This window comes from Scyliorhinus torazame, chromosome 12 (genome assembly GCF_047496885.1).
Source record: "Scyliorhinus torazame isolate Kashiwa2021f chromosome 12, sScyTor2.1, whole genome shotgun sequence".
NCBI classification, from domain to species: Eukaryota; Metazoa; Chordata; class Chondrichthyes; order Carcharhiniformes; family Scyliorhinidae; genus Scyliorhinus; species Scyliorhinus torazame.
The window spans coordinates 205,848,273-205,873,349 of NC_092718.1; the positions used below are offsets into that span (position 1 = coordinate 205,848,273).

The 25,077-nt window shown below is 48.6% G+C and overlaps 1 protein-coding gene across 2 annotated transcripts in view; it reads right to left on the bottom strand.

Moving 5' to 3' along the window:
* Positions 1 to 25,077, bottom strand: part of sgsm2 (small G protein signaling modulator 2) — a 304,851-nt gene that overhangs the window by 49,143 nt on the left and 230,631 nt on the right. For both annotated transcript variants that reach the window (XM_072469759.1, XM_072469760.1), the window contains exons 5-12: positions 24,450 to 24,608; positions 21,646 to 21,713; positions 19,906 to 20,051; positions 15,845 to 15,979; positions 10,285 to 10,409; positions 9,865 to 9,932; positions 9,058 to 9,221; positions 5,845 to 5,977 (exon numbers count right to left, since the gene is read on the bottom strand). In XM_072469759.1, the coding sequence (XP_072325860.1) occupies positions 5,845 to 5,977; positions 9,058 to 9,221; positions 9,865 to 9,932; positions 10,285 to 10,409; positions 15,845 to 15,979; positions 19,906 to 20,051; positions 21,646 to 21,713; positions 24,450 to 24,608 (998 nt within the window). The remainder of the gene's footprint in view (positions 1 to 5,844; positions 5,978 to 9,057; positions 9,222 to 9,864; positions 9,933 to 10,284; positions 10,410 to 15,844; positions 15,980 to 19,905; positions 20,052 to 21,645; positions 21,714 to 24,449; positions 24,609 to 25,077) is intronic.

The window sequence follows — 25,077 nt, forward strand, 5'->3', positions numbered from 1 at the left end:
ACGCAGACAGTGACACGCAGGCAGTGACACGCAGACGGTGACACGCAGACGGTGACACGCAGACGGTGACACGCAGACGGTGACACTTGCAGACGGTGACACTTGCAGACAGTGACACGCAGGCGGTGTCACGCAGGCGGTGTCACGCAGACGGTGTCACGCAGACAGTGACACGTAGACAGTGACACGCAGACAGTGACACGCAGACAGTGACACGCAGGCAGGCACTCGCAGGCAGTGACACACAGACAGTGACACGCAGACAGTGACACGCAGACAGTGACACGCAGACAGTGGCACGCAGACAGTGACACGCAGGCAGTGACACGCAGACGGTGACACGCAGACGGTGACACGCAGACGGTGACACGCAGACGGTGACACTTGCAGACGGTGACACTTGCAGACGGTGACACTTGCAGACAGTGACACGCAGGCGGTGTCACGCAGGCGGTGTCACGCAGACGGTGTCACGCAGACAGTGACACGTAGACAGTGACACGCAGACAGTGACACGCAGACAGTGACACGCAGGCAGGCACTCGCAGGCAGTGACACACAGACAGTGACACGCAGACAGTGACACGCAGACAGTGACATGCAGACAGTGACACGCAGACAGTGACACGCAGACAGTGACACGCAGACAGTGTCACGCAGACAGTGTCACGCAGACAGTGACACGTAGACAGTGACACGCAGACAGTGACACGCAGACAGTGACACGCAGGCAGGCACTCGCAGGCAGTGACACACAGACAGTGACACGCAGACAGTGACACGCAGACAGTGACACGCAGACAGTGACACGCAGACAGTGACACGCAGGCAGTGACACGCAGGCAGACACACGCTGACAGTGACACGCAGACAGTGACACGCAGACAGTGACACGCAGGCAGTGACACGCAGGCAGTGACACGCAGGCAGTGACACGCAGGCAGTGACACGCAGGCAGGCACTCGCAGGCAGTGACACACAGACAGTGACACGCAGGCAGACACATGCAGGCAGACACACGCTGACAGTGACACGCAGACAGTGACACGCAGGCAGTGACACGCAGGCAGTGACACGCAGGCAGTGACACGCAGGCAGTGACACGCAGGCAGACACACGCAGGCAGACACACGCAGGCAGACACACGCATGCAGTGACATGCAGGCAGACACATGCAGGCAGTGACACGCAGACAGACGCACGCAGGCAGACACATGCAGGCAGTGACACGCAGACAGTGACACGCAGACAGTGACACGCAGACAGTGACACGCAGACAGTGACACGCAGACAGTGACACGCAGGCAGTGACACGCAGACAGTGACACGCAGACAGTGACACGCGGGCAGTGACACGCGGGCAGTGACACGCAGGCAGTGACACGCAGGCAGACACATGTAGACAGTGAAACGCAAACCGTGACACGCAGACAGTGACACGCAGGCAGTGACACGCAGGCAGTGACACGCAGGCAGTGACACGCAGGCAGTGTCACGCAGACAGTGACACGCAGACGGTGACACGCAGACGGTGACACCTTCAGACGGTGTCACGCAGGCGGTGTCACGCAGGCGGTGTCACGCAGACGGTGTCACGCAGACAGTGACACGTAGACAGTGACACGTAGACAGTGACACGCAGACAGTGACACGCAGACAGTGACACGCAGACAGTGACACGCAGGCAGGCACTCGCAGGCAGTGACACACAGACAGTGACACGCAGGCAGACACATGCAGACAATGACACGCAGGCAGACACACGCAGGTAGTGAAACGCAGACAGTGACACGCAGACAGGGACACGCAGACAGGGACACGCAGACAGGGACACGCAGACAGGGACACGCAGACAGGGACACGCAGACAGGGACACGCAGGCTGTGACACGCAGACAGTGACACGCAGACAGTGACAAGCAGACAGTGACAAGCAGACAGTGACACGCAGGCAGACACATGCAGGCAGACACACGCAGGCAGACACACGCAGGCGGTGACACGCAGACATGCCACGCAGACAGTGACACGCAGACAGTGACACGCAGGCAGACACACACAGGCAGTGACACGCAGGCAGTGACACGAAAACAGTGACACGCAGGCAGTGACACGCAGACAGGCACACGCAGGCAGTGACACGCAGGCAGTGACACGCAGGCAGTGACACGCAGGCAGACACACGCAGACAGTGACACGCAGACAGTGACACGCAGACAGTGACACGCAGGCAGACACACGCAGGCAGTGACACGCAGGCAGACGCACGCAGGCAGACGCACGCAGGCAGACGCACGCAGGCAGACGCACGCAGGCAGACGCACGCAGGCAGACGCACGCAGGCAGACGCACGCAGGCAGACGCACGCAGGCAGACGCACGCAGGCAGGCACACGCAGACAGGCACACGCAGGCAGTGACACGCAGGCAGTGACACGCAGGCAGACACACGCAGGTAGCGACACGCAGGTAGCGACACGCAGGCAGACACACGCAGGCAGTGACACGCAGGCAGTGACACGCAGGCAGTGACACGCAGGCAGACACATGCAGGCAGACACATGCAGGCAGACACACGCAGACAGTGACACGCTAGCAGACACACGCAGGCAGACACACGCAGGCAGACACACGCAGGCAGTGACACGCTAGCAGACACACGCAGGCAGACACACGCAGGCAGACACATGCAGGCAGACACATGCAGGCAGACACACGCAGACAGTGACACGCTAGCAGACACACGCAGGCAGACACACGCAGGCAGACACACGCAGGCAGTGACACGCAGACAGTGACACGCAGACAGTGACACACAGACAGTTACACGCAGACAGTGACACGCAGACAGTGACACGCAGGCAGTGACACGCAGATAGTGACACACAGGCAGACACATGCAGACAGTGACATGCAGGCAGTGACACGCAAGCAGACACACGCAGGCAGACACACGCAGGCAGACACGCGCAGGCAGACACGCGCAGGCAGACACGCGCAGGCAGACACGCGCAGGCAGACACGCGCAGACAGTGACACAGAGACACACAGACAGTGACACGCAGGCAGACACACGCAGACAGTGACACGCAGACAGTGACACGCAGACAGTGACACGCAGGCAGTGACACGCAGGCAGACACACGCAGGCAGACACACGCAGACAGGCAGTGGCACGCAGGCAGTGGCACGCAGGCAGACGCACGCAGGCAGACGCACGCAGGCAGACGCACGCAGGCAGACGCACGCAGGCAGACGCACGCAGACAGTGACACGCAGGCAGTGACACGCAGGCAGTGACACGCAGGCAGTCACACGCAGGCAGTCACACGCAGGCAGTCACACGCAGGCAGTCACACGCAGGCAGTCACACGCAGGCAGACACACGCAGGCAGACACACGCAGACAGTGACACAGAGACACGCAGACAGTGACACGCAAGCAGACACACGCAGACAGTGACACGCAGGCAGTGACACGCAGACAGTGACACGCAGACAGTGACACGCAGACAGTGACACGCAGACAGTGACAGGCAGGCAGACACACGCAGACAGTGACACTCGCAGACAGTGACACGCAGACAGTGACACGCAGACAGTGACACGCAGACAGTGACACGCAGACAGACACACGCAGACAGACACACGCAGGCAGACACACGCAGGCAGACACACGCAGACAGTGACACAGAGACACGCAGACAGTGACACGCAGGCAGACACACGCAGACAGTGACACGCAGGCAGTGACACGCAGGCAGTGACACGCAGGCAGTGACACGCAGACAGTGACACGCTGACAGTGACACTCGCAGACAGTGACACGCAGACAGACACACGCAGGCAGACACACGCAGACAGTCACACGCAGGCAGTGACACGCAGACAGTGACACGCAGACAGTGACACGCAGACAGTGACAGGCAGGCAGACACACGCAGACAGTGACACTCGCAGACAGTGACACGCAGACAGTGACACGCAGACAGTGACACGCAGACAGACACACGCAGGCAGTGACACGCAGACAGTGACACGCAGACAGTGACACGCAGACAGTGACACGCAGACAGACACACGCAGACAGTGACACTCGCAGACAGTGACACGCAGACAGTGACACGCAGACAGACACACGCAGGCAGACACACGCAGACAGTGACACGCAGACAGACACACGCAGGCAGTGACACGCAGACAGTGACATGCAGACAGTGACACGCAGACAGTGACACGCAGACAGACACACGCAGACAGTGACACGCAGACAGTGACACGCAGACAGTGACACGCAGACAGACACACGCAGGCAGACACACGCAGACAGTGACACGCAGACAGTGACACGCAGACAGACACACGCAGACAGTGACACGCAGACAGACACACGCAGGCAGACACACGCAAACAGTGACACGCAGACAGTGACACGCAGACAGACACACGCAGACAGTGACACTCGCAGACAGTGACACGCAGACAGTGACACGCAGACAGTGACACGCAGACAGTGACACGCAGGCAGACACACGCAGGCAGTCTCACGCAGGCAGTGGCACGCAGGCAGACACACGCAGACAGTGACACGCAGGCAGTGACACGCAGACAGACACACGCAGACAGTGACACGCAGGCAGTGACACGCAGACAGACACACGCAGACAGGCACCCGCAGACAGACACACGCAGACAGACACACGCAGACAGACACACGCAGACAGACACACGCAGACAGGCACCCGCAGACAGGCACCCGCAGACAGGCACCCGCAGACAGACACACGCAGACAGACACACGCAGACAGACACACGCAGACAGACACACGCAGACAGACACACGCAGACAGACACACGCAGACAGACTCACGCAGAAAGACACACACAGGCAGTGAATCGCAGAAAGACACACGCAGACAGTGACACGCAGACAGACACACGCAGACAGGCACCCGCAGACAGACACACGCAGACAGACTCACGCAGACAGACTCACGCAGACAGACTCACGCAGACAGACACACGCAGACAGACACACGCAGACAGACACACGCAGAAAGACACACACAGGCAGACACCCGCAGACAGTGACACGCAGGTGGACACACGCAGGCAGACACCCGCAGACAGTGACACGCAGGTGGACACACGCAGGCAGACACCCGCAGGCAGTGACACGCAGGTGGACACACGCAGGCAGTGACACGCAGGTGGACACACGCAGGCAGACACCCGCAGACAGTGACACGCAGGTGGACACACGCAGGCAGACACACGCAGAAAGACACACGCAGACAGTGACACGCAGGTGGACACACGCAGGCAGACACCCGCAGACAGTGACACGCAGGTGGACACACGCAGGCAGACACACGCAGAAAGACATTCGCAGACAGTGACACGCAGACAAACAGTCACTCACAATGTAAAATCTATATCAGAAATCTCCTGTTTCTTCACCACAAAGAAGATTTGAAGCAGCTGGTAAAGCCAGTTCAAATTGCCTTGTTGCTGCAAGCTGAGAAATCTCAGTGGCTGTGCGGAGACAAGGGTGATTTAATAATGCCTGCTACAGGAACCTAATCGACAGAGCTCCTGGGGGATTTCACCTGCTTCTCATTCCCATCCAAATCAGAGAGGAGCTTGATAGTTGGAGGTCCCATATCCGTTACTGCTCAGTGATTCCGGATAAGGGCACAACAGAAAGACAGATGAGGGTGTACCAAAATCAAAATCACTTCAGTGAACCAGGAACGTCAAAGAAAAAAGCAATGAGATTAAACTTCAGAAGTCATCGGAGAATCAGTAGGTGGCAAGAGAGCAAACAATCAGTGAAGATAAACTCACCGTAGTCATTCTTCTGTCCAGGATAGATGATTCTGAATACATAATCTGTAGCTACTTCTTCCTCTATCTGTTCCTCCTGGTCCATGCATTTGGCTCTGCTGTTTCTTTTCCGAAGTTTTGGAAATACTTTGCCCTGAATGTTTGGGGAAAAATCAGCAGTTGGTTGTGCTTTTCGTTATCAACTCTGCTTCAGCACTCGTGAGCCAATGGGAAATAAATTTTTCCTTAATCAATTTAAGTGATCCTCTTACCTCATGATCAAAAATTAGTTCAAAAGGACTGAATTTGGTTGACTCATTAGGTGCATCCCTAATTGCAAACAGTACGAATGGGATTCCGTTATCCCAATCCTCTGGATAATCTTGACAATAAGCCCTCAACATTGTCTTTAATGTCTGATGCCACCTTTCTAATGCTCCCTGAGATTCTGAGTGGTACGCAGTTGATTTAAATTGTTTCATTCCTAAGCTATCCATAACTTCTTTGAATAACCTTGAGGTAAAATTTGATCCTTGATCCGATTGTATTTCTGTGGGTAGTCCCTATCTACTAAAGAATTTAAATAACTCCTCCACAATCTTTTTAGCTGTAATATTACGTACTGGAATGGCCTTGGGAAACCTAGTAGACACATCCATTATAGTCAAAAGATATTGATTCCCACTTTTCGTTTTAGGAAGCGGTCCTACGCAATCAATTAGGACCCTTGTAAAAGGTTCCACAAATGCTGGAATGGGTATTAAGGGCGCTGGTTTTATCACTGCTTGAGGTTTCCCTATCACTTGACATGATTGACAAAATTTAACTCCATCTTTATGTAGTCCAGGCCAATAAAAATGTTTCTGGATTTTAGCTTGAGTTTTCCTAATTTCCAAATGACCTCCCACTGGTACCTCATGTGCCACTCGCAACACCTCCTTTCTCTACCCTACCGGCAATACTACTTGATGAACTTCTGCCCACTTTTCATCCGCCTGCATATGTACAGGTCTCCATTTTCTCATCAAGACATCACTTTAACGGTAATAACACGCTGGTATACACTCAGATTCCTCTTCCGTGTATGCTTTCTGATACATCCAGAGCAGCACGGTAGCATAGTGGTTAGCACAATTGCTTCACAGCTCCAGGGTCGCAGGTTCGATTCCCGGCTTGGGTCGCTGTCTGTGCGGAGTCTGCATGTTCTCCCCGTGTGTGCATTGGTTTCCTCCGAGTGCTCCGGTTTCCTCCCACAGTCCAAAGATGTGCGGGTTAGGTGGATTGGCCATGATAAATTGCCCTTAGTGTCCAAAATTGCCCTTAGTGTTGGGTGTGGTTACTGGGTATGGGGATAGGGTGGAGGTGTGGGCTTGGGTAGGGTGCTCTTTCCAAGAGCCGGTGCAGACTCGATGGGCTGAATGGCCTCCTTCTGCACTGTAAATTCTATGATTCTATGAAATGAGAAAGACTTGCATTTATAAAGCGCCTTGGTCATCCAAAGAAAAGTGTTTTAGAGCCAACAAAAGACATTGGAGGGGTAGTCACTGTTATAATGGTGGAAAAGTGACAACCAATTTGCTCGCAGTAAGCTCCCAGAATCAGCAATGTGATAATGACCCATTGTGGTTAGCACTGCTGCCTCACAACTCCAGAGTCCCAGCTTCAATTCCGGCCTCGGGTCACTGTCGGTGTGGAGTTTTTACTTTCTCCCCGTGTGTGCGTGGGTTTCCTCCGGGTGCTCCGATTTCCTCCCGCAGTCCAAAGATGTGCAGGTTAGGTGGATTGGCCATGATAAATCGCCCCTTGGTGTCCAAAAAGATGTGGCCTTAAATAGGGTGCTCTTTCCAAGGGCCGGTGCAGACTCGATGGGCCAAATGGCCTCCTTCTGCACTGTAAATTCTATGATATGTTTCTGTAATACTGACTAAAGGATAAATATTGGCCAGGCACAGGGGCGAACTCCCTTAATTTTCTTCGAAACAGTGCCGTGGGATCCTTTACATCCACCTGAGGGGGCAGACAGAGCCTCCGTTTCATACCTCACCTGAAAGACAGCACCCCTGACAGTGCAGCATCCCCTCAGGACTGCCCTGAAGTGACAGTCTATATTGTTGAACTCAAGTCCTGGAGTGGGATCTGAACCAACAACCTTCAGACCAACTCACAAAGGAGGGTGCTACCAACTGACCCACAGCTGACACTCTCGCAGACTCAACGCCAGCAGAATATACAAAACAACTTAAATAAGGAGGAGACGGCGACCCTCATTGCACAGCAATAGCTCCTGCACCCTTTCTTTAGGAACGGCGCATTTAGCTCCTCTAAACCTGTGCAGGGAAGGTTCCCTCTGTGCTCTGTGTACAGTCTCGTCAGGCAATTACTATCAAAGATATAAAGAACCTGTTTACGGTTTTGCTTCCGCCCCTTCTCCCCGAATCCTTAAAGTATTATAACGTGCATTTGATTTTTCACCAATCTCTCTCACTCTTATTCCCCCAGAATACTTTTCCAGACGACTCCTGGTGCAAATCAATCCTTGTTTTCATCCCACCTTTCCTTCAGGTGCCGATTCACCCGGGGTCACTGTTGGGCCGCCAGCACCTCATTCTATGTCCATGGGCTTTCAGAGCGTGTAATGTATTATAGTAGATGTGGGTCAAAGTTGATCATAGTCCTCTCCAGCCATTTGCATTTTCGAAATGATGCTGAGACTCTCTCTTTGAACTGTAACCTTGAGTTTTGTTAATTGTAGGTTAGTAATGTTGTGAAAGACACGCAGGCGAAGGGCGTTGTATAATTTAGCACTAAGAGCACATATAAAGAGAGCCCGAGGTCCAGGCAGCGGGTGACCAAGGGGGTTGCCTGACCCGACTGTCTACCCCTCTACCCTGGCTACAATCGTGGCCAGGTGGTCTCGGAAAGGGAGCACAGGCCTTCCGCGACCCGTGGGGTGCCGGGGTGCATCATCACCCCCAGGAATGATGTTTTGGTTTAGTTAGTTAAGTTTCCTTTGATGTTTTGTTTTAGCCACAGTGCTCCACTATGGGCTGTCTCCCCTTCACGTTAGTTTATTTTTTGTCTGCTAAAAGGAGTACAAAGGGAACCTTCTGGGACACTGGGTCAGTCGGCCGAAGGCAGAGATGTGTGATGCCGCAATCTGTGAATAAACCTACCATCAAGGAAAGGATGTGTGTGTAGCTTCATACTTCCCTGCCTGTTACCATATTGACCTACCTTTCCTCGCTGTGACCAAAGTGGAGGATCAAGCTGCCCTCGAGGAAGCAGCCCGTTTTCAAGGCAGGAGAGGAAGGCTATTAAGTGGCCACCCTGGGGGAAGTGGAGTGGAGGCCTTTGGATTCCATCCTGACTCACCAATACCAAGGTGCCTCCACTGTTAGCTGGGAAATAAAACAAGGTAACAGTATCACCCAGCTGTAACAATGTATCAGCATCAGTCACTGAGCAAATACCCCTTTAACCGCTACATCTTAAGAAGAAATTAAACACTAAAAATACATATTTATAAGTCAGCAATCGACTTTCTGCATATAACATGCAACGTACATATGGAGGTGAGATAACAAATTGCCCTATCTCTAAAAAGTTATTCAGAAATAGAATTCCCCTGCACTTTGGGTTTTTAAAAAGTAAATTTAGAGTACCCAATTATTTTTTCCCAATGAAGGGGCAATTTAGCGTGGTTAATCCACCTACCCTGCACATCTTTGGGTTGTGGGGGTGAGACCCACGCAGACACGGGGATGGTGTGCAAACTCCACACGGACAGTGACCCGGGGCTGGGGTCGAACCCGGGTCCTCGGCGCCATGAGGCAGCCGTGCTAACCACTGCGCCATCGTGCCACCCTTGGAGTTTGGGTTAATGCCTGGTTTTACACATGCTGAGAAAAGTTGTTTTGGTTAGATTTGTTGTCATACTTATTGCCCGCCTGCTTAAGGAACGATCCAAAGTCACAGAATATTTCTATCCCAACCATTAGAACACCAGCAATCAAGAAAAGTATGAAGTGAACAAATACTTACGTTGTTGGTGGCAATGGATGCACACTATCTGACTTAACGGCACAGTTAAGGCGTAATCCCAGTAGACACTAAAAATGAGTGGGAGAAACAATCAATATTTAAAAATTGCTTTTTCGATCCTTTGCAATTTTGAAGACAATTTATAATAATAATAATTGCTTATTGTTACAAATAGGCTGCAATGAAGTTACTGTGAAAAGCCCCTAGTCGCCATATTCCGGCGCCTGTTCGGGGAGGCCGGTACGGGAATTGAACCCGCGCCGCTGGCCTTGTTCTGCATTACAAGCCAGCTGTTTAGCCCTATTTGATTCAGAATTCCTTTCTAATCAACCAAAGATTTGTCTTCAATAATGACATCTTAATTATGCGATTAATTGCAGCAAAGTTGTGCCCCTGCAGATTCCCGCAATCGCATTTTACCTCTTTTCGAGCTCGGAATCTCCCAAGGTCCCATTCATGAGTTGGTTTGGGGTCCACTTCAGAGTTAAGTGTTCTGTAGACTGATGAAGCGACAGGTAGCCCGGAACAGTCTCCACATCCTCTTTCTGCCAAAGAAAATAGGAAACATTGATCTGACAGCGGTTTTTAAAATGCTCATGTTGCCCAGTCGGTGGAATCCGGCATAGATCCTAGGGTGGAATTTCTGAGTCAGTGGCATTTGCATTCAGAGCCTTTATTTTTATTTAAAAATTTAAAAAAAAATTTTTTTTTAATTTAAAGAGTACCCAATTAATTTTTTCCAATTAAGGGGCAATTTAGCGTGGCCAATCCGCCTACCCTGCACATCTTTGGGTGGTGGGGGCGAAACCCACGCAGACACTGGGAGAATGTGCAAACTCCACACGGACAGTACCCAGAGCCGGGATCGAGCCTGGGACCTCGCGCCGTGAGGCAGCAGTGCTAACCACTGCACCACCATGCTGCCCATTCCGAGCCTTTACAATGGCGGCTGGGTTCCTGCAGTATGACAGAGACGAAACTTCAAAAGCACTGCGTTGGCTGCAAAAGCACTTTGGGGGAACTCTGGAGGTTGTGAAAGGTGCTATTAAAATGCAAGTCTTCCTTTCTGTCGTCAGTTCTCAGCCTGGCCACCAGATGGAGAAACACCACGGCAGGAAGGCAGTGGTGAAAGAGAGGGAGCTTCCCAGGTGAATCTGGCTGCTGCACATCTGACCTGGATATCGCCTGATTCCAAAACTAAAGGGGTAAAACTGAAAAAGCAATCCCCCTATACATCACCTGAACTCCCTTTTCTGAAATGCACACAAACAGCAAGGAGGAAAGAAACTTTAAAAATTCAAATCATTCTGCCAAACGAGAGAGATGATTTCTTGGCTCATATATTTAGGTTAAGTTGAGGCAACTTCATTTCATGCGTCGCATTTCCGTCCTGCCTCAGTTTGTGTCAAAGGAATTAATTACCCACCCTGTCTCAGGATTTAAAACAGCAATAATTCTTCCATCTCCGTGACAATATGTCCAAACAACATTACACTGGAACAAAACGACTAGAAAGCACCAAAAGAAAATTGCCAGAATTTCCCACCTGCACTATACTGTATAATTTTTCTAGCCATATTTTTGGATGGTGATGATTTTGAGGCTGGAGACAGGGCCCCTGGTTAGTGCCAACCGGGGTAGGGAGGGTGTGTGGGAGAGGAGAGGGCGAAAAATCAGATAGATTTAACTCGTTATCCAGCAAAGTGTGTGCATGAGAGCAAGAATCAATTTCCCATTCTTGTGGTGAATGTATTCACCTAATGCATGAGCTGTCTGTCTGGATGATACTGTAACCTATGACCTGGAAGTGGTGATACGAGCTACTTCCAGGTCCTGTACTGTAACCCCGGTGGGCTCCGCCCTCACCGGGGCCATGTATAGACCGGCCACCTGTGGGTGGCACTCATCTGTACAACCGACTCTGGCTAGGCAAGTTCATGGTTAACAAAGCCTAATGTTCACTCGCTCTCTCAGTCTCTCGGTGAATTGACGGTACCTCACCCCTCCACACTGACTATAATTGTACAGGCTGCGTGGTGGAACTTGGATGAGATAACAGGACGTGGCTGGCTGGGACGCCAGCAGGGAGTTGATACCTTCAGGCAAGAAGAGAAGAAAAATTCAGGATGGGCTTGGCAAGGGCATTATTTCATACCAGTTCCGCAAGTGACTCACGCTGATCTGACTAACGTCAAGTCACCTATTTCAGTCTTTCTGAATGACTGGTAATCTACACTATTGATCAGGCCTACAGTATTCAACTGGATTTTGATTTTTTTTCAAAAATAAGGAAAGGTCTCTCTGCTAAAGCAAATAAAAATAGACCAGACCGTCAGATCACAAAGCAATTTCACTCAATAAATACGGACGATTGAAAGCTAGACTTCTTTTTAGGTTTATTAAAATTCTGATCCATAACTGGCTGACAAGGCTGTATCGTTGCTTCCTGATGGGGCTTAACGCCGCCATAGCCTTGAGAGAATGATTGCGGTGCTCTGGAATGCCGATGGCCAGTGGTAGAGTGTGCAACCAGTAATAGAACATCGAACATAGAAAATACAGCACAGAACAGGCCCTTCAGCCCACGATGTTGTGCCGAACCTTTGTCCTAGATTAATCATAGTTTATCATAGAATTTACAGTGCAGAAGGAGACCATTTGGCCCATCGAGTCTGCACCGGCTCTTGGAAAGAGCACCCTACCCAAGGTCAACACCTCCACCCTATGCCAGTAACCCCACCCAACACTAAGGGCAATTTTGGACACTAATTTATGATGGCCAATCCACCTAACCTGCACATCTTTGGACTGTGGGAGGAAACCGGAGCACCCGGAGGAAACCCACGCACACACGGGGAGAACGTGCAGACTCCGCACAGACAGTGACCCAAGCCGGAATCGAACCTGGGACCCTGGAGCTGTGAAGCAATTGTGCTAACCACTATGCTACCGTGCTGCCCTTAAGAACAAATTAATCTACACTACAGCATTCTACCATAATCCATGTACCTATCCAATAGCTGCTTGAAGGTCCCTAATGTTTCCGACTCAACTACTTCCACAGGCAATGCATTCCATGCCCCCACTACTCTCTGGGTAAAGTAATGCCTGGGGTCCAAAACTTTGTTCTGGTAATGCAACCCTGTTAGTTTCACCCGAGCAGGGTTAATTTCACCCGAGGGGTGATGGACACTGGCTAATGTATTTGTGCAAAATTCCTCTGCTTGCTATCTTCTGAGGGAATGGCAAGTAGAAAAGTGTTTGCGGTGCTGGGGCAGTAATCCAGGAGCTGAGTCACGATCACAGAACATCGCAAAGCGCTCCTATCAGCAAGGCGATGGCGCAGTGGCATTGTCCCTGGACTGACTGGTCTTCGAATCCCACCACTGCAGATGGAGAAATATGAATTCAACAACATTCTGGAATCAAAAGTCTAATGATCGGAAAATCATTGCTGATTGTCGTAAAAATCCATCTAGTCTTTCAGGGAAGGAAATCTGCCATCTTTACCTGGTCTGGCCTACATGTGACTCCAAAACCCATGGTTATAGGGTTGACTCTGAACTGCCCACTGAAGTGGCCCAGCAAGTCATTCAGTTCAAGGGCATTATGGATGGCCAACAAATGCCCGCATCCCATGAATGAATTAAAAAAAACTTCACAGCCAATTAAGTAGTTCTGAAGTGCAATCACTGTTGTAATCTAAGAAACATGGCAGCCAATTGATACACAGCAAGATCCACACAAGCAGATGCGAGATAATGATTTTATTGTGTTGCTGGGAGGAGCAGTTTCAGTTCTTTCAGATGCTGAAGAATGGTCGAATGAAAGAGTTCTCCGGCTATCCTGCAAAAGTCTATATTGACCAGGAGGAACAGAGCTAGACGTTCTGGGAGAAGTTACCTTAAGGAAGAGGGAAAGTAACTACGGTAAGTAATGAAGTGACCTTTGTTCACTTTTAAGCAGAAAGACATGTACGGAATTTAATCTAACCCGCAGGATAGAAGAAATAAAAAATGCTGAGGTCAATCAGGAAACTTTGGAGCAACATTCCTGAAGTCATTTACCGGATTCTGAGAGGTAAAAACAGGGTATCGTATGACACTAATCGCCAAAGTGAAACCAATATGCTTTTATACACCCAGAAAGGTCCCACACTCTTTACTTCCAAAGGTAAAGAAAGAGATCGACTCAATTGTAAGACAAGGAGTAATTTCACCCCCAATAGAGCCAATGCTTTGGTGCTCAAGGTTGGTACCGTTTCTGAAGTTCCATAAGAATACGTGTTGATCTCATGCCACCATAAAGCTGTGAAGAGAGGTCCATCCAACGGTTTCAGCAGGTGAGAGTTTAGCAAAATTAGGGCGAGAGCTGAATATTCTCTAAATTAGACACTAATAGCAGACTCTAGCCAATACCACTGGAAGAGGAGTCTAAGCTTTTCACAACTTTCACAACATCATTTGGAAGATTCTGTTTTAACAGGCTAACCTTTGGAATAACATCAGCACCAGAGATATTTCAAAGAACAATGTCAAATCTATTAAAGGGCTTACACAGAGTTGCTGCCACATGGATGGCATGTTGATACATGGGTCTACTCAAGCTGAGCATGACACGGGAGTCAGGGCAGTGCTGGGAAGACTACAAGAGGTAGGATTGACACTCAACAGTAAGGTTTTCACCCCTACCAATCAAGTTTCTTGGTGACCTGGTGAGTGAATCAGGAATAAAGGGTGATCCACCAAAGACCAGAGTCAGAAAGAATTCCCAGCTCTAAGGGGCATCATGATGTTACAAAGGTTCATGGGAAGAAGGTTGCGGACACAGATTCCTGCCCTTCCAAATACATTGATACAACAGATCAAAGACACAACAGGGAGAAAATACAAGAAACTTCCTGAGGCAAACTGTTGGAACTCCACAATAGTCATCACAGGGCAGGACCATATCCATATCTTAGACAGGGAGAACAGGTCTGGATCAGGGATCAATCCAGATTTGGAGAAATTACCACACTGGAGATCTTACACTATCGAGACAGAAGAGGGCACATTAAGACGAAGCAGAAGAGGGTTGGTTGCTATTGAGCAGCAGAGTGAAAAATCAGAAACTAGAGAGGTCACAGTCATCAGAAATGAAGCCACGGTGTGGAGATGCCGGCGTTGGACTGGAGTGAGCACAGTAAGATGCCTTACAACACCATGTTAAAGTCCAACAGGTTTGTTTCGAATCACTAGCTTTCAGAGCACTGCTCCTTCCTCAGGTGAATGGAGGAGCTGCGCTCCGAAAGCTAGTGATTTGAAACAAACCTTTTGGACTTTAACCTGGTGTTGCAAGACTTCTATCAGAAATGAAAGAAGATCCGGAAGGAGGCGATCCCAAAACATCAACTTGTTCAAATTATGTTCAACAGCGTCCAGAGGGCCAGTAGCAGAATGAGAAGATTTATTACCTACAAATGAGGGAAGCACGAGGTGTAGCAGTCTAGTGAAGGCACGGCAACACTTGTATGTAAGAGAAGGTGAGAACCTAAAAAATAACGAGGTAAGGCAGGGGAAAGCAAAACAACATTTACCCAAGAGAGCAAAGTGAAGCGTTCAAAATGACTGGTTGAAGTCTGATCAGTGACTTGGGGGGAGGTGTAGTATAATGGAATATGTAAAAGTAAGTCCCATAAAGCGTTAACTGTAATATCTGTGACATCATAGAACAAAATTATATTTACTAATATGATTGGAGAGTCCGAAAAAGCAGCATGGAAAGAAGCAAATGTAAGAGAGAGTTCTCTTTAATTGTAAAATGTTACAATAAAGTTAATGTTTGCAATTGGAGATTTTTGGGTGTTATTGGAACTAATGTAATCCAACAACACAATACTACATAGTGTACAGCACTATCTCGCTGTTTGTTATGTTGGTATTGATTTTGTTCACCCTATCCCCAGAGATAAAGATGTTTCTTGTTTTGTACCACTTACTGGCTGGACAAGTACATTATTTTTTCCGTACAGCAGATGTGTCCTGGAATTTTGATGTAATGACTCCACATATTCCCTTGCTGAAGCTGCAAATTTATCTTCTGACATGCTTCCACTCGAGTGACGCTTTTGTATCTGTAAAAGACAAAGTTCACCAGCTTCACAAACAGCAGAGCACAAGGTTACTGCCGCCCTGTTCATTTATCAACCCAACCTCTGGTCGTTCAGCCATGTCAGCATTAGACATTTGTGGGGCTTCACCTTGAGGATTAGCAACGGTTAGATCGGGCTGTGAGGGTAACTTCAACGGAGTCCAATTCTTTACCCAATATCCAAACATGTCCAATTGCAGTGGTAACCACGACGACTTGCCCATCTTTAACTCAGACTATTGTCGTGCCACTGTTACACTGGCTGAGATCGGCAAACAACACAGAAACCAGACACTGAACCTGCGAATGTCTCATTTACATGGTCCAGCTATTCACTAAGCCACTGAGAACTGGACCTTTCAGGCGACACTCATTTAGCATTTATTAAGCTAACATTATTAAGCAATCGCACAAGATAAATTTGGATGAAGGTTGTTTGGACTATTTGATTTCATTCTCCCAGAACAACCGCCTCACTGCCTCCCCCTTTAGATATCCAGCAGTTTCCATGCCTAACAAACCCATTCCAGCTGTTGATCACACTCCTGTGAAGCGATTATTCATGGCACCTGCTGTAAGCTTTACTTCTACAATCAGTGGGATAGTGCTTATGTTACAGGACTAGGAACCCAGAGACACGAGTTCAAATTCCACTTGGGTAGATATGGAATTGAAACAAGAACACAACGGCAGTTTATTAATAGCGCATGGTCGACATAGTAAAGCATCCAAGGTGCTTCACAGGAAGATAACACCTTGCCACATACTAGGTCAGATGGCCAAAAGTTTGGCCAAAGGGAAAGGGTTTAAGGCATGTCTTGAGAGAGGAATGTGAGGTGCAGGGCGAGAGGATTCCAGAAGTTAGGACTCGGGCTATGAAGGCATGGTCACTAATGGTGGAGTGATTACAAGGAGTGATGGTCAAGGGGCCAGAATTGGAGGAGTGCAGATTTCTAAGAGAGCTGCGTGGCTAGAGGAGGTTAGAGGGACCGGGAGAGGTGAGGCCAGCCAGGGATTTGAAAACAAGGATGACAATTTTCAGATCAAGATGTTGCCTGACTGGGAGCTAATGTCAGCCAGTGAGCACAGGGGTGAAAGGGCAATGGGGCGGAGGGTGAGTTGGGACATGGGCAGTAGCGCTTTGGAAGACGGCAGGTTTACGGAGGGTAGAACATGGGAGACAAGCCAGGAATGTGCTGGAAGTCAAGTTCAGAGGTAACAAAGGCATAAATTAGGGTTTCGGCAGCGGATGAGCTGGGTTGGGGGGGGGGTAAGTCAGACAATGTTCTGGAGATGGAAATGGACATTCTTAGTGATGCCATGAATGTTCGGAAGCTCATTCTGAGGTAAAATATAACACGGAGGTTGCAAACAGTCTGTTTTAGGGAACGGGATGGAGTCAGTGGCCAGGAAACAGAGATTGGAGCAGGGACTGAGAAACAATGGCTTCATTCCTCCCAGTATTTAATTAGAGGAAATCTCTGTTCATTCAGCACTGGGTGACAGATAGGCAGTCTGATCATTGAGTAACAGTGGAGGAGGCGAGACAGGCGACGATGAGCATACATGTGATAACAAAACGCTGCACTTCCAGATAATGTCACGGAGGGGCAGCATGTAGATGAGAAATAATAGAAGAAGACCAATAAAGACCCTTGAGGGTTAACAATGGTAATGGTGCAGGGAGGAGCAGGGAGAGAAGCAATTGAAGGTTCAATTTAATTAATTAAATAAACCTGGGATAAAACGTTAGTATCAGCAATAGTGGCTAATGCACGGTGGCGATATGACGCTGAGGACCCGGGTTCGATCCCTGCCCTGGGTCACTGTCCATGTGGAGTTTGCACATTCTCCACGTGTCTGCGTGGGTCTCACCCATAACCCAAAAGATGTGGAGGGTAGGTGAATTGGCCATGCTAAATTGCCCCTTCATTTAAAAAAAACCATATATATATATACAAAAAAAGAGTAATGGTGACCACAAAACGACTGAATTGTATAAAATCCCTTCTGGATCACCCGTGATGTTATAAGGAGGCAATCTGCCGTCAGTCCTCAGTCTGGTCTAAATGCAACGCCGACTTCTAGCTACTCTCTGAAATGGCTGAGCAAATCATTCAGCTGTATTCACAAGGTGACTTAGCACCACCTTCCCAAGGGCAGTGAGGGGATGGGCAGTAAAGATTAGCCTTGCCAGAGGTGCTCCCATTCCATGATTGAACAAAAGTGCATCCAAAGTGTAGTCCTGGCAGCCTTCCCAATTAGCTCGTGTGTGCATCTCTGGAAAGCCCCTCTGGGATTTCTTTTATTGGTGAAGGCTGTGAGTTACCAAGGTGTTCCTCGCAATGTATCCTTCTTATGTGTGTGGAATCAGCCTGCTCAACTGACACCATTTTATCCACAAGCACAAGTAGTAATAAATTTAAAAATAAAATCCTGGGTGGCACAGTGGTTAGCACTGCTGCCTCACAGCGTCAGGGACCTGGGTCCAATTCTGATCTTGGGTGACTGTGTGGAGTTTGCACGTTCCTCCCACAGTCAAACATGTGTGGGGTAGGTGGATTGGCCACCATATATTCCCCCTTGCAATATCCAAAACATGCAGGTTGGGTGGGGTTACAGGGATAGGGTGGGGGAGTGGGCCCAGTTAGGGTGCTCTTTCAGAGGGTCGGTGCAGACTTGATGGGCCGAATGGCTTCCTCTTACACTGTAGGAATTCTATTCCATGGTTCCAACTTGACTAACTAGCAAAGTAATTTTTATTTCCATGTCTATAATATTTTGAAGTCTTACAACACCAGGTTAAAGTCCAACAGGTTTGTTTCGATGTCACTAGCTTTCGGAGCGCTGCTCCTTCCTCAGGTGAATGAAGAGGTATGTTCCAGAAACACATATATAGACAAATTCAAAGATGCCAAACAATGCTTGGAATGCGACCATTAGCAGGTGATTAAATCTTTACAGATCCAGAGATGGGGTAACCCCAGGTTAAGGAGGTGTGAATTGTATCAAGCCAGGACAGTTGGTAGGATTTCGCAGGCCAGATGGTGGGGGATGAATGTAATGTGACATGAATCCCAGGTCCCGGTTGAGGCCGCACTCATGCGTGCGGAACTTGGCTATAAGTTTCTGCTCGGCGATTCTGCGTTGTCGCGGGTCCTGAAGGCCGCCTTGGAGAACGCTTACCCAGAGATCAGAGGCTGAATGCCCTTGACTGCTGAAGTGTTCGCCGACTGGAAGGGAACATTCCTGCCTGGTGATTGTTGCGCGATGTCCGTTCGCGTCTATAATATTTTGTCCACGCGAACGGACATCGCGCAACAATCACCAGGCAGGAATGTTCCCTTCCAGTCGGCGAACACTTCAGCAGTCAAGGGCATTCAGCCTCTGATCTCCGGGTAAGCGTTCTCCAAGGCGGCCTTCAGGACGCGCGACAACGCAGAATCGCCGAGCAGAAACTTATAGCCAAGTTCCGCACACATGAGTGCGGCCTCAACCGGGACCTGGGATTCATGTCGCATTACATTCATCCCCCACCATCTGGCCTGTGAAATCCTACCAACTGTCCTGGCTTGATACAATTCACACCTCTTTAACCTGGGGTTACCCCATCTCTGGATCTGTAAAGATTTAATCACCTGCTAATGGTCGCATTCCAAGCATTGTTTGGCATCTTTGAATTTGTCTATATATGTGTTTCTGGAACATACCTCTTCATTCACCTGAGGAAGGAGCAGCGCTCCGAAAGCTAGTGACATCGAAACAAACCTGTTGGACTTTAACCTGGTGTTGTAAGACTTCGTACTGTGCTCACCCCAGTTCAACGCCGGCATCTCCACATTATAATATTTTGTTTATTAGACTGGCCATGATTTCACTAGTGTAGACGTGTGTTATATTGACTCTTACACCAAGTGCGGGCCGTTTGGATGGGGAATCCTGGTGTCCGTGTGCTCCGTGAATACGGTGTCTTTGCACCAATTCATCTGCCGATGGGTCAGTCCAGTAATGGTCAGCAGTTTTGAGCTTTGTGTACTCTAACGCACAGGGACCAACTGTAACAGGAAGCATAACATTAACATTTCATTTCCACTAAGGCAGAACAAGATTGATGCAAAAAAATCAGAATACAAGCATAAGTTAATGATACCGCTATAAATTCTGGTGTTTGACACATTTGCTTAAGGTTTTAATGCTGCCCCATTTGAATTGTGTCCCCCCTGCCTGACCCAGACCTGCTCCAGGTTGTGACTGAGTCTCACTTCCTGGAACTCACAAGTTAGGGTTTCTGTTCACACCTTCTCCCACGATACAAGGTGCTGCGACATTGCAACATCCTTTGTTGCTTTGGCCCAGTTTTTAAAATGGGGAAAAATTAACCTGGCTTTGTGCACAGAGGTGAGCTCACATCGCTGCCATGCAGGCACTCAGGGTGAAAAATCTGACGGTAGTTCAACAAGGCTTTGGTCATCTTCCAGCACTGGCATTAGATTGGCACTGGATGGTTGGTCATTGTGTATCTGTTTGGTTGAGAAATCAATGTAGTAGTGTGTGGGCAAGGGAACGGTTTAAAAAAAAAAAAATAGCAAAGATCTCCAAGTACGAAATAAAAGAAGCTAGCATGTTAAAACGACAATGATTTGCTCATTTGGGAGCATAGCCCAAGGGTCACTAGCTCAGCATCACATTCCAAGACAAGGTGTTGTTCACTCACTGTGTACACAGAACTCAGCGGGCAGGATGTCTCTGGTACATTGGTTGACTTGTGAAAATGGTGGTTGCAGGCAGGGTACTCCCACCAACACAGTTAGCAGCTTCTCTTCCCAACACGACCGCTGCAATTCACTCGCGGGGAGTAACTCCACAGCTGTGTGTTCGGTCGCACACTACCCCTTTATTCTGTTCCCTTGGGAACACAGTAGCAGGTGGCACAGGCAGGTTAATTTGAAACAGCTTCTTGAGGGGCTTGGTGAGATTATCCCAAAAAGGGGCCCATGGTAACATAGTGGTCAGCACTGTTGCTTCACAGCACCAGGGTCCCGGGTTCGATTCCCGCTTGGGTCACTCTCTGTACGTTCTCCCCGTGTCTGCGTGGGTTTCCTCCGGGCGCTCCGGTTTCCTCCCGCAAGTCCCGAAAGACGTGCTGTTAGTTGAATTTGACATTCTGAATTATCCCTCCGTGAACCCAAACAGGCGCCGGAGTGTGGCGACCAGGGGCTTTTTACAGTAACTTCATTGCAGTGTTAATGTAAGCCTATTTGTGACAATAATAAAGATTATTATTATTAAAATTCACCGAGCTGTACACAATGGAACAGACCAGGTGGGCTATTACAGAGTTAACTGATCTCAGTCAGTCAGGCAGTGGTGAAGGTATCGCTTTGTCTTACGTTATTTCGAAAACACCTTGACTGTTCTTCGCCTGACGTATGAAACTTTCCACCCCAATCAGATCAGCTGACCACACCTTCCACCCTGCCTTGCCTGGTACTGCTCACGGGAACACACCTACCCACTGGGAGATTGAGGAAGCGGCCGGTAAGAATGTTCAAATTTTGTACCCAAATGTATGATTTGCCCAAATAAAACTCTCGCCCATTTTTGCGTTACGATCAGGCGTTAAGAAGGATATTAATTCAGAAACCTTACCAAGCAGCGAAGCTAGAATTGGTCCACACACTGGGTCTGACATCAGGGCTTGCTTTTCATAATATTTACTGGAAGGGATCAAATGATATAATGTTATTTACATTCAAGAAATACAGGCAGCACCACGTTCAAGAGAGAAAGGCCGAGAAATTGAATGGGGCCATAATCGCCAGTGCAGCACCTGCCGTAAGCGTCTAATGATGCTATTGGCAGGACCACGGCAACCTGGGAAGCATTGGTGAGCTGCAGGCGCAACTCACGGCACCAGAGCCAGTTGTTTGGCTGCACAGGGTGGGTGGGGGAGGGGGAGGGTGGTGGTAAGAGCACAGTAGATTAGTTGAAATGACAGTCGAGGTGCTCAGTCCAGGGGTGAGACGTGTGTCAACCCCCCACCCGGCCCCCAGCACCATATTAAGTCAAGCAAAAATCTTTAAACTTCGCTTTTGGCATGGCAGTCTCCAGGGGTCCCTGCGAGGACAGCTGTTCGACTGCTGCACAGTCAGCAAAAACAAATTTTTACAAAGCTTCCCCCATCCTCAGCCCCCTCACCGAGGCAGGCATTGGGGCGGCAATCTGTATAAGCAATGAACTCAGTGCAGTTTTCTGCAGGCATCCTGGATGACCACAGAGTGCTCTATTCAGTATTGTATGTGGTGCATTTCCGACACAGGTACTGTGCGCCCTACTAACCATATGGACACTGAGGAACCTATTTTATGCCTGTATAATAGGCAGTGTGCAGTGGAATTTCTAAGTCAAAAGTCTTGAAGTTGGATAAGTAAATCAGGTAAAGAATAATAGCATCAATGGAAATATTAATGGCTGACCTCACCCTGGAATCTGAATTATCAGCGTTAAGGTTGGTTGATGGTGCAGCATCTTGTTGTATGGGCACATTGCATGATTATGCGAGTTTCTGGCTTCAAATTCAATGCGTTGATGTGCAACCCAGATTCAAACTCGTATCGAAGAATTGCTTTGGTCAGCGAATGTTGAGCATTCTATCCACATGACCAGCCCAACTTGGTTGTGACTGTCTCAATGTGGTGTGGGTGCTTGGCAATGCCAGCTCGGGTGGGCACCTCGGTGTCTGGTATTTTGTCCTGCCTTCTGATCTTCAGAGGATTCTGAAGGTAGTTCAAAGGAAATTACTAGGGGGCATAGGTTTAAGGTGCGAGGGGCAAGGTTTAGAGGAGATGTACGAGGCAAGTTATTTTACACAGAGGGTGGTGGGTGCCTGGAACTCGCTACCGGAGGAAGTGGTGGAAGCAGGGACGATAGTGACAGTTAAAGGGCATCTTGACAAATACATGAATAGGATGGGAATAGAGGGATATGGACCCAGGAAGTGTAGAAGATTGTAGTTTAGTCGGGCAGCATGGTCGGCACGGGCTTGGAGGGCCGAAGGGCCTGTTCCTGTGCTGCACTTTTCTTTGTTCTTTGAAAGTGGTCGAACCTCTTGGCATGATGCTCGTACACAGCCCAAGTCTCACATGCCTACGGCAGACTGGGCAGGGCTATTGCTCCACTGACTTTCAGTTTGGTCGGTAAACGTACGCCTCATAATTCCCAGTTTGATGTTCGAAGTCTGCTGAATGGCAACACCCGCTTTGGCAATTCCTGCATGCCTTCCATCGCCAATATGGGACATGGAAAGGACATGGGTTCCTGTCCACCATTATCTCCATATTGACTTCCTGTGCTACTGTGAGGAGGCACCAAGTGGAACACACAATGTTTTCCTACAGGGAGGTAAGGAATATCAATATGGATACGCCTCACGCCAATCACAAGATGCACCCTGACCTTTCACTCAACCAGAATTGGTGAATGCTACATTTCTCCCCAAAAGGGGAGAAATTAACGAGGAGCGACAACCTGAAAAAAACACAAAAATACACTTTCACCTAATACACATGAAGACGCATAACACAAAAAGCACTCGAAACACTTATAAACCAAAATACATAACATTCACATTTCTGTTAATTAAATACTTCTCGATTCATTCCAATTTGATTAACCTTTGGTAAGTTCTGGTTCTTTTAACATTGACACTTTTTCTTTAAAAAAAGAAAATATTAATTCAGAAGGACAATTTCATTTTCAATAAGTTTTAATTAACTTTGCCCTTTGTATTCTTTTGGCTTCGGAATCCTCAACAAAAAAAAAAATCAATTATTTGGCGGTAATCCAAAACGAATTCACGCAGAACCTTAATTCTGGACCATAATGAAGGGTTTGCCTGGATACTTGGAGTATCCAGCTTCTGGTTGGTCTATATAGATTGTGACTTTGGGCTGTGAAAAATAAGATCAATTTGTTCCATTTAAAAAATAATACATCCTTGAATTAAAATGTTGACGGCACAACGTGATCTCTCTCCAGCAGTCCGAAGTTAAATAAAACGGTTGTATGGATACTCAAACCCAAGTAGCAATTTAATCCCCTGCATCTAGAATGCCTTGAACTTCAGCTAACCGATGCAAAAATCAATGCCCAATCAAGATTGTACCTGATCAATTGTCAGATTCTATGTGTGTTGAGTTCTGCCATTATCTCTGTTGTCTTAATTGGGCCAGAGTTGGGTAAATGGGATTGAGGTACAGATCTGGGGTGATCCAATTGAAAGGTGTAAAAAGGCTCATGCAGATGAATGGCCTCCTCCTGTTCCTATATGATTGTTGTTCAGGGGCCAGTTTTCCTGCACCAGTTCCAGTGCGATGGCTACAGTAACGGTTACCCAGAGTTGCTGAAGTAATACCTTGGATGCTTGCATTGCCATCTACACATTGGAATCCTACCTGGAATTATCGACAATGTACTGTATGATTTTATCCAGGACCTTCTCAAACAAGGCTGTGCGCACCCAAATGTGTTTGATAGCTTGAGGTGTGAGAGTCGGGCTCTTGGATATTGATCCCTGCCTCTTCAGAGATTCCTGTCCATTTGACTGGTTTTTCCTGTCAACACATATGGAAGATGTTCAAACTTAAAAGAAATCAAACAGTGTCCTCATTAAAAAACAATTGCTACCACATCTTTTGAATATATTGTGATGTTAATGTAGCTTGATATGATCAGTTTTCTTTGTGTATTTTCACACACACTTTTTTCCCTTTGGGGAGGGTCAGGGTGGGTGGTGGTGGAGGGGTATGGGGGTATGGGGGACAGAGGGGGGAGTTGGTGGTGAAAAGTGGTGGGAAGATTCAAACACCGTAATCTATCATATAGATCCTGAATTTATGACTTAACCTTTTGGTGATTAAGATGCCAATTCTGCAATTAGCAAGTCAATTAAAATTGGATGAGGCATTAAGTCATAATTAGGCAACAAATTAAATAAAGAGAGGGGAAATCTGTGAGCACGCTGCAAAGGAATATTGTGATAAGGTGGAGAGAACCAAGGCTACAGTCAAGGTGACCCTGGCC